At 37.6% G+C, this 15,561-nt stretch overlaps 1 protein-coding gene across 1 annotated transcript in view; it reads right to left on the bottom strand.

Annotated features, from left to right (window-relative positions):
• The window catches only part of LOC126293289 (intermembrane lipid transfer protein Vps13-like), a 391,345-nt gene that overhangs the window by 81,598 nt on the left and 294,186 nt on the right, over window positions 1-15,561 (bottom strand). The window contains 3 exon segments of the mRNA XM_049986411.1: window positions 788-1,023; window positions 7,029-7,140; window positions 13,455-13,603. Coding sequence (XP_049842368.1) covers window positions 788-1,023; window positions 7,029-7,140; window positions 13,455-13,603 — 497 coding nt within the window.

Below are 15,561 nucleotides of genomic sequence, written 5' to 3'. Positions count from 1 at the left end.
AACCGTCACTTGAATTTAACCCAGTAACTCAAGAATGAAATGCGATACCATTCTGCTCTCATTTTTCAATAAAATTTTGATATCTTATGTACATTTCATTCACTCCAATGTATGACCCGACATCAACCACACGTGAAGCTTATTTATTTTTTCCACTCCTTAAAATTTCACGCAATTTTTTGCTTAATTTAATGCAGCATAGTAAGATGTACAAAAAACAATTATTTTCACCTGATAGTTTCAAAAAATGTCTGAGGATAAATATTTCATATTGGCTGTGATGCCATATCTCAGCACAGGCACCAGCATTTGGCGAGCAGTGAAGCCATAGTGAAAGCCCCCTACAGCATGGAATGCAGAGAGTATGTCCATAGTAGCAACAAGGTTATGGATCCCACCACAAAATGCTTTTTCCCAAACTGCTGTGTGGATTATAACATGCTGTAAGTTTAACAATTCTGTTGTGCCCAAGGGACTGAAATTACTTAAATACTAATATTAAATGAAAATTTTATTTCAAAATAAAAAACAGAGTATGCATGAAAATGCCTTTCTTGAATGACATTATGTAGTTACAATCTTGAACACTAGTGAAATGATAAGGTGCATTTAGTAAATTTTCTTAAAGACAATGCACACTCTACAATCATGATAAAAAGTGCCTTATAGCAATAAATTGCTTGTGTACAAGATAAAGCACTTTAAAAATGTATAAAATATATAATTCAAATGCTACGTACTGCACCTAAACCAAAATCTACTTATTTTCTTGAAACAAAACTCTCACCTTGCAATTCCAAGGTACATGACCTCTGTACGAGCAACGTTGTTCACCAGGGAGAGTCCGACACCGTGTACTGACAGCTTGATCTCTCTGTCAAATGGCTCCAGCTCCCCAGCGGCTTGGCACGCAGTCGCTATCGCCATGTCTTCCGTGAACAGAAGAATGCGCTGCAAGCCGTCCAAAAAGGAAACCCACCACAGTTCTGTATTGTCTGCCAACTGCGTCCTGTCAATTGCATCCTGCACAAGGGGGGCAAAAATTAACAAAAATTGACATACCAAGTACAGAAAGCTGACATGAATTATTGTATCTTTTATTAGATGTATTAATGGATCTCCTCCACATCTTCATAAAGCAAATTTATATTTAAGAATAAAGCGAGAAACTGAAAATCCTCACCAACCGAAAAATACAAATTAATAATTAAATAGCACTCCTCATGAACCATTGCCTGAATATTCCAGAGTTGAACCATTATGTAAGCTATATGGCAATAACAGTGTTTGTTGTAAAGTTGAAAGAAAACAGTAGTATACCACAAACAGGTCTATGTCTTGACAGATTTAGATAAATATTTTTTCTTTGAAAAATACCATTTTTATAAGACAAATATTCATTTAGGAACAGGGGATAAGCAGCTTCTGCTTAGCATAAGTGAGGAGGCAGCAGGTTTCTTCAAAGTATCAGCTTTTTTTCTAATTTACTTTTGTAAATTTTGTGGAATGAATAATATTAAGCAGTATAGTAATAATTTATATGTAGTAATAGGAAAAAATAATTTTACTTTATGGTTAATTTCAATTTCAGTGATATTTTAAGGCCAATTTCAGTGCAACAGTTCCTGCTAAATCTGGAGTTGTTATTTTTGCCAAATTCAGAGTTCCTGTTCATATCAGTTTTGGAGTTACTGTTTTTACCAACTTAGGAGTTATTTTCTTGTCAGATTTTCCATTTATTTATTTTTGACAAATTCAGCGTCCATCTTTTCCATAAAATTTGGTGTGTTTTTTGTCAGTAACTATCAGTTATGAATACTTGTAAATTATCGTCTTCAGATTTATGACTTACTTTATACGGGAAAAGGCAAATTTCGCGATTATTGCAAAAACTGCCATTTTTGTGGTATTTGATAAAAATTACTGATTTTGTGTTGTTTCACTGAACACCCCAAATTTTGCATTGTTTTTCAAGTTGTCTTTGTCGAAAAATTTTCCTGTCCCTATTTATACGCAATATTTTGTACAAGTGGGCATAGATAATTGTAAGATTTGTGTATATACAACAGCTGCACTTTTTTTATTATTTATTACTCAGCATCTGATTTTGGCCTATACTGGACCATCTTCAAAGTATCTATGTTACAAAGAAAATTATGTTGCTAGAAATTCATACACATATACTGTTATAACAAGGCATGAAAACAAAGTTCTAGTGATATATAAACAATGACAAGATGAGCATTAAAAAAATTACTCCTTCATAAATAAATTTCTCCTTTATTGTCTAGCACATTTATAACATTAGCACAACATTGCCTCAATGAAAACGATATCATCACATAGGAGTCTTTTTCTGACCTGCCTGTGGTTGTGAAGAAGACCACATGTTACTTGTTGACTAATCCAATGTGACTCACGGAAAATCAGTCCTAGTTTGAAAATGTGACATGTTTTCTAAATTGATGTAATGCATAGGCAATGCATTACAGATAATGTACATTTATGCAACATTACCTACTGCAGGAAGTACAATTAATTTCAATACATCCACAACATACCATGGCAGAGCTTAATTTATGGATCCAATGTAAATTTAAAACCAAAGGAAGGTTCAGAGTGTCTTCACCTAATCTTTTTAGTAATGGATGGCCTTACTGTTAATTCACTGTTGACCACCATGTTAATGTAAATAAACATTATAGCTGACCATTATCCAATTGCATACAATATAGTCAGTTGGTACAACTATGAAGCACAGTAAAATTGCAACATATTTGTCAAGCAGTACTCAGTTTAGCCAATTGGTAGAATAATGAAGTACATTAAAATATTAAAATTATGGTCATCTAAATAGTTAAAATTTATTGTACAACATAGGAAGTGATTTCTACAAATTAATGTAATTAGTTGTGCAGATGTTTATATAAAATGATGTGTAATACAGGTAGCCTGAATCAAACAATGGAAAATCCAGGTGGAATGAAACAATATCATGAAAAGAATAGTTGCTATTCACCATATAGTGGACATGCTGATGCAGACAGGCACAACAAAAAGACTGTCAGAAAACGAACTTTTGGCCAATAAGGTCTTCATCGAGAATAGATCAAACACACATACATACATTTGAAATTTGGAGATAGTTTGATCTTATAGTATAGGCATTGTTTAAGAAGCGATTTTTGTGTTTCCATCTTTAAGGGGGTGAAATAAGGGATGAAACAGTTTTTTGAATATACATCACTATTAATGTAATTTTGAAGCTATACTAGGAAAACTGGTATTTGGTTTCTTGGTCAGGAATAAAGGAATGTGTTTCAGCACTTACAGAAATCTGACCCCTGATGGGGTGAAATAGTTGGCAAAAGTCCTTTTTGAAAACAAATCATTATTAAAGGACAACTGAAGCATATTTAAAGCTGAAATAAGCTGCATATATGACAAATGATATTTGACTTCTCGCATGGGGAGGGGGAGAATAAGGAGCTGAAATAGGAGATTAAATTTTTTTAAAAAATATTTCATTATATTAACAAAATTTGTATTTGACTTCTAAAGAAATGTATATTAGGCAATGAAAGTTTCTATGGAAATGTCACCTCAAAAGGCAGGATTAACAAAGACCTCCAATTCTAGCAGCCAGAACAGCTTTTTTTCAAAAGTACGTTCATAAAAAAAACATGTTTCTATGGCCTCAGTTCCCATGAAAAGTTTAAGTGATGTTTTAATTTATGAAAAACATAAATATTCAATTAAGGGGGGGGGGGGCTGTGAAGATCATACAGTCAACACGAGTGAAGGAGCAGGTGCTATGCTAGTATGAAATCAGCAAGCAAGTGCAGCTGTTTTACATACTGTGATCATTTGTTGTTAATGCACAATACAGATTAAGTTTGGAAGATTTCCTCATCTTTCATTAACCCTTTCACTGTTGTGACGTGTGTACACGCCCTGGTCCAATGTTTCCCAGGTGCTGTGGATGTGTATATGTGCACTGCTTGGTTTTATCTACAGTGCTATTGATGTCTGTATGCATCCTGAGCCATCAACCTCTCACTGCTGCAGACAAGTTACTTCAATGTCTTGGTGAATAAAAAAGTTTTGAGTACATATAGCATTCCAAAGGATTGGAAAAGGGCACAGGTCGCCCCTGTTTTCAAGAAGGGACGTCGAACAGATGTGCAGAACTATAGACCTATATCTCTAGCGTCAATCAGTTGTAGAATTTTGGAACATGTATTATGTTCGAGAAAAATGACTTTTCTGGAGACTAGAAATCTACTCTGTAGGAATCAGCATGGGTTTACAGGTAGATGCCGTGTTTCTCGACTTCCACAAGGCATTCGATACAGTTCCCCATAGTCATTTAATTAACAAAGTAACAACATATGGACTATCAGACCAATTGTGTGATTGGATTGAAGAGTTCCTAGGTAACAGAATGCAGCATGTAATTCTCAGTGGAGAGAAGTCTTCCGAAGTAAGAGTGATTTCAGGTGTGCCGCAGGGAAGTGTCGTAGGACCGTTGCTATTCACAGTTTACATAAATGACCTGGTAGATGACATCGGAAGTACATTGAGGCTTTTTGCAGATGATGCTGTGGTGTATCGAGAGGTTGTAACAACGGAAAATTGTACTGAAATGCAGGAGAATCTGCAGCGAATTGACGCATGGTGCAGGGAATGGCAATTGAATCTCAATGTACACAAGTGTAATGTGCTGCAAATACATAGAAAGAAAGATCCCTTATCATTTAGCTACAATATAGAAGGTCAGCAACTGGAAGCAGTTAATTCCATAAACTATCTGGGAGTACGCATTAGGAGTGATTTAAAATGGAATGATCATATAAAGTTGATCGTCGGTAAAGCAGATGCCAGACAGATTCATTGGAAGAATCCTAAGGAAATGCAATCCGAAAACAAAGGAAGTAGGTTACAGTATGCTTCTTCGCCCACTGATTGAATACTGCTCACTAATGTGGGATCCGTACCAGATAGGGTTCATAAAAGAGAGAGAGAAGATCCAACGGAGAGCAGCGCGCTTACGGATATGATAGATAAACTACAGTGGAAGACTCTGCAGGTGAGACGCTCAGTAGCTCAGTACGGGCTTTTGTTAAAGTTTCAAGAACATACCTTCAACGAAGAGTCATGCAGTACATTGCTCCCTCCTACGTATATCTCGCGAAGAGACCATGAGGATCAAATCAGAGAGATTAGAGCCCACACAGAAGCATACCGACAATCCTACTTTCCACGAACCATACGAGACTGAAATAGAAGGGAGAACCGATAGAGGTACTCAGGGTACCCTCCGCCACACACCGTCAGGTGGCTTGCAGAGTATGGATGTAGATGTAGATGTACACATGCCTAATTTTATGTTATTATTTGCAAAAGAACTTTGTTTTGATATCACGAACCATTTATGAAATACAAAGATCTTTACAACCACATTAGATCCAATTCACAGGGATGGCAATGGGCACATCACACACAGCTGTCCATCAAACATAAAAAATAATGACTGGAGAACAAAATGAGATATCTTTCAGCTCTCATTTTTAAATAAAATTACAATATCTTTTTTACATGTCATAAACTGCAATGTATGAGCTAAAATCAACCATACGCAAAGCTGACACAATTAATTTTTACCTCTGCAAACTCCTTAAAACAGCACGCAATACTTTACTCGATTTCATGCAGCACAGTAACTGTGACATATAACAAAAAGAAACTGAGACCAGTATTGAGTGAAGATATCAGACTAATACACTGTAATTGGATACACAAAAGAAAACAGTCACCAAATGGCGGCAGGAGAACACACATATAAAAAAAGCTTTTAATTATGCAAGCCTTTGGGGCCACTGGCTCATTCCAGCAGAAGGGTTGAAGGGAAAGGAAGAGGGGTGAAGGAAAAGAACTGAAGAGGTTTGAGTTTCAAGAAGTCACCCAGAAGGCCAGGTCAAGGGAGACTTACTGGAGGGATGAAAAGAAAAGACTGACTGTAGGTGACTGCACCAGATGAAATTGGAAAGCCCGAGAGCTTAAAGGTGGAAGACAGGGTAATATGCAAGACAGAGATCACTGCTAAATCACTGTGCAAGAGCTATCTCCGTCTTGCACCTTATCCTGTCTTCCACCTTTAAGCTCTCATGTTTTCAAATGTTGCCTGTCACAATCCCCAACAACAGTCTTTGCTACTTATCCCACCCAGTATGCCTCTCCTGACTCGGGGCTATGAATGACTTTTCCAAACTACCCTTCTGCCAGGAGAAGCCACTGGCTCCAAAAGGTTGCACAAGGAAAACCTTTCTTTATACGTGCATTGTCCTGCCATCACTTGGTGAGTAGATTTTTTTATCTATCCAGTTACATCATACTGTCAAAAATTGATTATTTTTGAAAATAGAGGACTGTAAGGTGCATAAAAATTAAATTTAGTCAGCAAATAGTTTTCTTAAAATGATAAATATTTCATAGTGATTGCAATGCTACCCATCAGCAGAGGTATCAGAATTTGTCAAAGAGTAAAGCCACATCAAAGCTGTGCTCCCCAGGGCATGCAGAGAGCACGTCTGTAGCAGTGGAAGGATTAATATAATTGTACCTTGTGTCATTTCACATCTATACAGGTTCTCCTTGATAGGATCTACTGAACAGAATGAATGAATGAATTAATTAATTAATTAATATGAATGCATGATGTCTGTTATATGAATGTGTGATGAAGAAATTAATTAATTAATTAATTAATTAGTTAATCAAAGAATGAATGCAAATGAATTAAGTTTTGTTTCATTAATGTGTGTTCACACATTAGGTTGTCATTAGTGACATCAGTACATACACCCACTTTCACTGACAGTCGGTATTATTGCCTTAAATGTTTCGAGCCAGGCTCCCACTGGAATATAGCTGAAATTTAATGAAGATGAATAGGTGTAAATGAACCAGTTGTGGTGCTGAAGAACCTCTGCAATGACAGAGAGGGTACTTCCACTCTGTTCACTAACCTTACGTAGGTCAACTGAAATTTCTTTCTTTTTGGGTGAAGTCCACAGCAACTCTCTAGCTCCGGCTGGATCCTCCCAGGTAAACATCACTTGTTCATGTGGCTTCAATGTCCTGCAAAAGAATGGAGCAATAAGCTGTCATCACTGACGTGCAGCATCTGTTAATTTTACAGTGATCTGAGTATCCCAGTCACTGTGCAAACACACTAAGTTTCTTACGTGTCTCAACCCAAGAAACTCGTGATACTGCAGTAGGATAGTGGAATACTCTCCAACTAATATAAAACAGTGAATATGTATATATGTAGGTGCAGATCATCAAAGTGCCATCATCAGTGTACATTTCACCAGGAAAATAAATAAATGGAAGGATGAGTAAGATTTATGGCCATCAAAAATTCCCTGGTGAACAAAGAAAAGTACATGTGAATTAAAAACACCACCCACATTTCGCTGAAGACTCTTAGAAGACCAGTATTAAGCAGTAGTGCTACATACCACTTAAATAGGGAATTACACAATTACTTTTATGTCCAGTTTCACTGTAGTTTTACTTCCATTTAGATGCTGGATAATAAGTGAATGTTTTTAAGCCTTCCCCTTTCTGGAAAGTGATTTTTAAACTACAGGGTGATCAAAAAGTTGGTATAAATTTGAAAACTCAATAAATCATGGAATAATGTAGATAGAGGTACAAATTGAGACACATGCTTGGAATGACATGGGTTTTTATTACAACCAAAAAAAAATAAAAAATACGAAAGTTCAAAAAAATGTCCAACAGATTGCACTTTATCTGATCAGAATAGCAATAATCAGCATAACAAAGTAAGACAAAATAAAAATGATGTTCTTTACAGCAAATGCTCAATATGTCCACCATCATTCCTTAACAATAGCTGTAGTCGAGGAATAATGTTGTGAACAGCACTTTTACAGTGCATGTCCAGAGTTGGGGTGAGGCACTGGCGTCGGATGTTGTCTTTCAGCATCCCTAGAGATGTCGGTCAATGACGATACACTTGCGACTTCAGGTAACCCCAAAGGCAGTAATCACAAAGACTGAGGTCTGGGGACCTGGGAGGCCAAGCACGACGAAAGTGGCAGCTGAGCACACGATCATTAACAAACGACGCATGCAAGAGATCTTTCACGTGTCTAGCAATATGGGGTGGAGCGCCATCCTGCATTTTGGTTCTAATAAAACCCCAGGTCATTCCAAGCACATGTGTCAATTTTTACCTCTCTATCTACATTATTCCATGGTTTATTAAGTTTTCCAATTTATACTGACTTTTTGATTACCCAGTGTATAAGATGAAAATAAATTAAACCAACAAACTGCGGGGATGGATTCTTCACCAGAAATGAAGGAAAAAAGGTTGAATGAAGAAGTGTCTGGAAATGCATCCTTGCCACGGTAGACAGCGCTGACAAATGACAGTTCCTCTGACTGTGTGCCGTGTGTTTCCTGTTTGTTGCAGGCTGAGTGATTGATGCAGTATACTGTAAGCAGCAGAATGCTCCAGTATTCATATCAGGAACAAGCCGAGATGGTGTGCGCATAGAGCAAAGCAGATGGAAATGGCTGAGAGGCAGCACAACTATATCAAAACAAGTACCTACACAGACACCAACCACACCACACCTGTCGACCCCTTTTCAGGCATTTGTATGATCGTGGGTCCTTTCAGACAGACGAATGTGCAGAGAGGCAGTGGACTGTGCATACACCAGATTTGGAAGACAAGGTTCTACAGGGTAATGAGACAACCCTAGTATAACCTACAGGTAAGTGGCCCACCAAAGCGTTCTTTTGTGTATCCATCCTGCTGCTTACAGTACACTGCATCAATCCGACAGCCCACAACACCCAAGGAGCACATGGCACATGGTCAGAGGAATTTTCGTTCATTCAACACCATCTACTGTGGCAAAGATGCATTTCCAGACATATGTACCTGTTTTCTTCCATTTCCAGTCAGGAATTCATCCCTCCAGTTTGTTGGTTTTATTTATGTTCAACTTGTGTACCTCAAAACTCACTTTAGTGTATGAATTAATTGTGTCTAGTGTAGTTTTGTTGTGAATGCTACATATAAATGGAAGCTATGGCAATAACACTTTGGCAGAAGCACAACTGATGGACCAACCTCTGATGCACACAGCAAAAGTGTCTCTGTAGCATAATACCAGATGGTCATCTATTTTGCTTTTTATTTATTTATTTATTTACATTTTCTTTGCATGGAGCCATCCTAATGATGCCTTTTGCAAACGTCAGACTTAATACTATGGTTATATTTATACTTATAAGAAGCAACAGCTACAGAATATAGAGTATTTTATGTCTATTTTTTTATGTTTATCACATTACAACTGATATGCTAATGCCTCATGTTACAACCACTATCTTAAAATTCATTGAAAGAATATAAACATTTTTCTATTACAAAAGATTTTAATTTTGTTTTAAAAACATTTCCCGTGGATGTTCTTAGAGAGTTTGGTAGCTTGTTATACCAAATCAAACCACTGATGTATGGACTTCTATCAGTCATTTTTAACATTGTTCTGTTACGGAAATAGTTACACTTTGTTCTAGTGTTGTGATCGTGTAAATCACTGCCCTAGATAGCTTCTGTTGGTTGACTTACAAAAAATACAACTATTTTGAAGATGTACAGAGAATATATTGTCAGATATTCGGGCTGCACAAACACTTCACGACATAAATCTCCATGTCCCATCCCATGTATGAGTCTTATTGCTCTTTTCTGAAGTAGTAGTAGTAGTAGTAGTAGTAGTAGTAGTAGTAGTAGTATTCTTTTTTAATGTACGTCAGCTGCACAGCCCCATAGTTCAATTCCGTAATTAAGAAAGGGGTAAAGTGTTCCATAATATACTCATTTCAGTGCTTGGCTAGGAAGCAAGAGTTTGAAGAGGAAATGCAGAAGCAGATGGGAAGGAAGAATATGATAGTAATGGTGGATTTAAATGCACATGTTGGAAGAGAAAGATAAGGCTGCGAAAGTTTGCTTGGACCAGAGGGTTGGGTCTGCCGAAATGAAGAAGGTGAAGGACTATTGGAGTTCTGTAAAAGGAATGACTTGCTGGGTGGGAACTCTTGGTTCAGGAAAAGAGATAGCCACAAGATTACCTGCTACAGTCAAGACTAAAAGAGAACATCAATAGTTCACTACTTCCTGTACGATAGCGAGTTGAATGGGAACATCATTGACATTAAAATAATATCATCAGAGGCCTTGGATAGTGACCAACGTTTGCTGGTAATGAACCTGAGAGGGACTAAGGATAATAAAGCGACAGAAAACCAGGAAAGATGTAGAAGTGTATGGAAGTTGAAGGAGGAATTACGCAGGCTACAGTACCTACAAGTAGTAAAGGAAATCATCCCAAAGGATGAACTAAAAACGGTAGAAGAGGTATGGGATAGATTCAAGGGAACATTAGTAAGTGCAGCAGAAGCAATATGTGGGAGGACAAACAAGAAAGAGAGATGGAAAGAAACACCCTGGTGGAATGGTAAAACTAAGAATATAGTACAGAAGTAGAACAGAGCCTTTAGGGTATGGTTTCAGAAGAGAGCCGTAGAGATAATCGAAGAGTATCAGGCAAGAAAGAAAGAAGCAAAAAGAGTGGTGGTGGAGGAAAGAAGAAAGTGGATGGAACAACAGTGGGCCAGAATGATGGAGGTCAATAGTGAAGGTTCAAAAAAAGATGTTATATGGGATGATTAAAGTAAAAGGAAGAATGGTAAAACAGATTATGCTTGAATGGTGAACAAAAGTGGACAAGATGTAGAGAATAAGGAGGAACTCAAGAATATGTGGAAGGAGTGTTTTGAAGAACTCCTGAACCCGAATGGAAACCTGGATGAGGAAGAACAAGCCGAGGATAAAAAAAGAGGGGGAACAGCAAATTAAAGACTTTACAAGGGGAGCAGTGGAAGAGGCATTGGGCAAGATGAAGGGAGCGAAGTCAGCAGGTCTGGATGAGCTAAGTGTGGAGATGGTGAGAGCAGCAGGAGGGAAGTCCCACCTAGAGAAGTCAACGGCAATTGTCAACAGACCAATAGTGCAGGTTTTGACAGTTTACCTGACTATGACCGGTAAATGTGGCTTCATTGCTAAACAAGATACATGATACTTCTGGAGTATCCTTCCGTAATGGCCACGTACAGAAATTAACTGATTTCCATAATCAATCCCATTCAGCACTTGATGGAGAGAGATGTGAATAGGATGGAACCTATGGCGATAGAGAACGCTCAGGACACTTGCCCGACTCTTGTCACTTTCTCCTGGGATTGCACAGGAACTAACGTGTAGATCCACTGCAACAGCAGCAAGAATGTTAATTTCTGTCTCTTCTGTGGTCACTTGTTTCCTTCTGTTACATTGTCTAGGTGTCACACAACCACTTTCACATAATCGTTTGAAGAGGCTGATAACTGCCAAGACAGTTGAAATCTATTGGGATATCTTGCCGCATACACCATACAACAACAAACTGCATTCTTCCTGCACAGCACGAGCATGTCTGTTTCTTCTGCACTGGTAAATACCATTTGTCCACGCACAACCAACTGCTTGGGCAGTAACTCACTGATTGACTTACAATTAACAATACACTCAAGGAGAAAACAAAAACACACACACACACACACACACACACACACAGTAAGCAAATATAAGAACATTGTACCTACCAACTGTGCACATTGAATGGCAAAAACAAGTGTTGGTATTAAAACTTTTCAAAATATGATATCTCATAAATGACTCTCACTACAATCCTGCAACAACCACCAATGACATTCTAACTCTCCCTATTTTTAGTCTGTTAATGTCCATAGGCATTGCTTCATTTAAAAATGTGTATTTTTGCACAAAAAATACACTTTCTAAGTACTATTACAATCTGTTTATTGGCTAACAACACAAGCCCCTGACAACCAACCTATTCTATGAAAGCTGCACATTAGTAGCTCTTTCATTCCACAATATTTGTGATTCAACTTTTAAATGAGTCACCCCCATATACACCAATTTTTCTATGGAGTAACAAGGGTTATGAAGTATATATGATTTTAGTTTGTGTTTGAAGTTAATTTTATTGTTTGTTACATACTTCACATGCCTAGGTAGTTGGTCAAAGAATTCTATGGCTACCTATTTCACTGCTTTCTGTTAATATAATGTAAATGGACAGATCAAAAAATCTACTCACCAAATGGTGGCAGAAGAACATTTACATTATATCAAACAATGGAAAGTTCAGGAAGGAATGTAATAATATTATGAGGAAGAAAGTTGATACTCACCACATAGTGCAGACATTGAGTCGCAGATAGGCACAACAAAAAGACTCTCACAATTATAGCTTTCGGTCGTTAAGGCCTTCATCAACAACACACACACACACACACACACACACACACACACACACACACACACACACACACACCAGCAGTCTCATGCAACAGAAACCACACTTTAATTATTATTTTCATTGTTATGTCGCTCCTTTCTATGCCACACAAGGGCTGAGTGATGGATAGAGTAAATCTTTGCTCCTTTTAGTATTATATTTAGAAATGTTACTGCCATTTTCAAACTGTGATTGTTGACAACAAATTTCGTAAGGGAATAAATTTACCGAGAGGCTGTTATCAGTATGGCCCAATGTTTAAAGATCTGTGAATAAGAGATTCTACAATGTACACTACATATGACATTATTACATGTTTCTGTGCAACGAACATATTTTCTCTTAATGGCATGATGCCTCAGAATATGGTACCATAAGACATTTGTGAATGAAAAGAAGGAAAGTCAATTTTTACTTCTTCATCCCAACAATCCAATATTATTAGTAATGCAAAAGTATATTTTTGTTACGATATCTGCACACCAGCAGACACAAATAAAAACTAAGAAATATTTTAAAGTGAGGAGACACTAAATACATGTAACGTTTTTGGTACAATTTGTTAACTGTGACTGTGTAATGGTCAAATGCAGAGCTCTCCAGGAAAACCTGCAACAGTGATGCACAGCACTGCAAGCACACATCAGTTCTAAATGTTTTTCGTTGTTCTAATTCACCAAAGTTGCTGTGAAAGTAAAAACATTTTAAACATCTCTAGAAATTTCAAAATAATTGCTTTCCTGGGAACAATGCGGCTGAGCTAAAAATTAAAACTGTTGATAGCACAAAGCCTCCAACATACATCACAATTGAAAAATTAAAGCTTAGTCATTGGGTATATTGTTTCCATGTTCATATTAATAATGCTACTAGTTATTACTGGCTGCAAACTGAGGCACACATACAGTTTGCTGAGTAACAATTGGAAACTCAACATCCCTAAACAGCAAGAAAAGTACGTAGGAGACATACCTGCTCTCCTTACATCCCTTCTCTGTGAATTTAATTGGCTCACGAGTGTGGTTAATGATGAGTGCTGGTGCCATTCCTGGTTCATACGGTGTAAACTTCACATACGCCGCACCCTCTGTGATCTGGACATCCACATTGACACCTCCATACTGCAAAATAACCAGTCTCAATTTGATTTATGCTGCAAACATAGTACAAATATCAGGAAATGATGTTCTACATACAGACAACATGAAATGTAGCAAAGTGTAGAGAATGCACTTGCTCTGATATAACACACACACACTACATAAACAAATACCTTTTCTTCTTCCTTTCTGAAATTTAGTTTCGGACTACGATTACCTAGTAAATATCAAAATTGCTCTAAGGGCTATGTTCATCAGATTCTTATTAAGCATACAGTAATTTCTGTTTCTTAGCAAGTATTGAATAGGATTGGGGAGAAGAGAAGTTTGTGGCACAACTTGACCAGAAGAAGGGATTGGTTGGTAGGACATGTTCTGAGGCATCACGGAATTACCAATTTAGTATTGAGGGCAGCGTGGAGGGTAAAAATCGTAGAGGGAGACAAAGAGATGAATACACTAAGCAGATTCAGAAGGATGTAGGTTTCAGTAGGTACTGGGAGATGAAGAAGCTTGCACAGGATACAGCAGCATGGAGAGCTGCATCAAACTAGTCTCAGGACTGAAGACCACAACAACAACAACAACAACAACAACAACAACATGGAGTACTGTAAACTGGGTATATTTTGACTGATTTCCACTTTCAAATGTTATTATCAAGAGTGTTTTTTTTTTTTTTTTTTGTGTGTTTTAATTTCAGTGATATTTATGTTAGTGAACACAGGGGCTTGAATCAAAGGATTACATACTAATTAGTACAATACAGTTTCCAAAACGCAGAGAAAGGAATTAAAAGAAATTGTAGGTGGTCAAAGTTACCACGAATTTGGGGATACACTGGCCAACCAATACTTCCACCACAACTGTCAACTACCATTCCATTTGTGGTCAACATATCAAAAATATGTGAAACTTCGACCACCTAGGAATAAATAGCCTAAAAAGTGCTCTATTAAGCATCATGAAAGAAAAAAATCCTAGTACAGTACTTGTACCACACAGTATGCTCCAACACCAAAGTTATAAAGATAATGAGAGGTACTAGGATGGAGTACCACACACACAGCTCCAGTTTCATCCATCTTAAATCTAAAGCCTTGTTACAAAACATCCGGTGCAGCCACAACTAAAGTTACCTGCTCTTCATTAATCAAGTCAATTGTCACCAAGCAAACTTCATTCCTTGTTTCCAGAGGTATTTGACATTATATAAGGGGTTTTCAAAGATAAATGAGTCGGAGGCATAATAACAGAAACCAGTACCTGTACGTTAGAAGTATTGACCCTGGCTGTTGAGACACTTGTCCCACTGTGACACACAGTCACAGCACTCCAGCATAAATTCAAAGTGGAGGTTCTCAGCCACCCTCCATACAGTCCGGACATCTCCCCTTGTGATTATGCCATTTTTGGTCCCCTTAAAAAGGCTCTGAGGGGCAAATGATTCACCTCGGACAACGACGTCCAGCTGTACGTGCGGAACTGGTTAACATCGCAGCCCCAGGAATTTTAGAGACAGCCATTCACCGCCTTGTGTCACAGTGGGACAAGTGTCTCACCAGCCAGGGTCAACACTTCTAACAACATACAGGTACTGGTTTCTGTAATTATGCCTCCATTCGTTTCTTTTTGAACGCGCCTCATATGTTACACCTTTATCACTACCTGAACCACAACAGCTTGCAGTCTGAGCAATGTATGAGTTACATTTGTTTTTCTTAGTTGTGGACACACTAATAATTACAAATGAGCCTTTCTGTATTTACTGACAATAAATGTTTATATCCCTTAATTTGACAGTATCACGGCAGCAGCAACACTTTTTAATAAATTGTGCATCTGTAATCCTGGGGCAACAATGACCAGTGGCAAAAACAGAGAAGATATGCATATTACCTCAGAAATTGTAATATACTGGCAGATATATATATACACGTGAACAAAAAATTAATCAGTGATCTGTTTTGAGAATTAAT

Source organism: Schistocerca gregaria, chromosome 10 (assembly GCF_023897955.1).
Source record: "Schistocerca gregaria isolate iqSchGreg1 chromosome 10, iqSchGreg1.2, whole genome shotgun sequence".
NCBI classification, from domain to species: domain Eukaryota; kingdom Metazoa; phylum Arthropoda; class Insecta; order Orthoptera; family Acrididae; genus Schistocerca; species Schistocerca gregaria.
The sequence above is the reverse complement of the archived record's forward strand: the minus strand, read 5'-3'. Positions and strand labels throughout refer to the sequence as shown.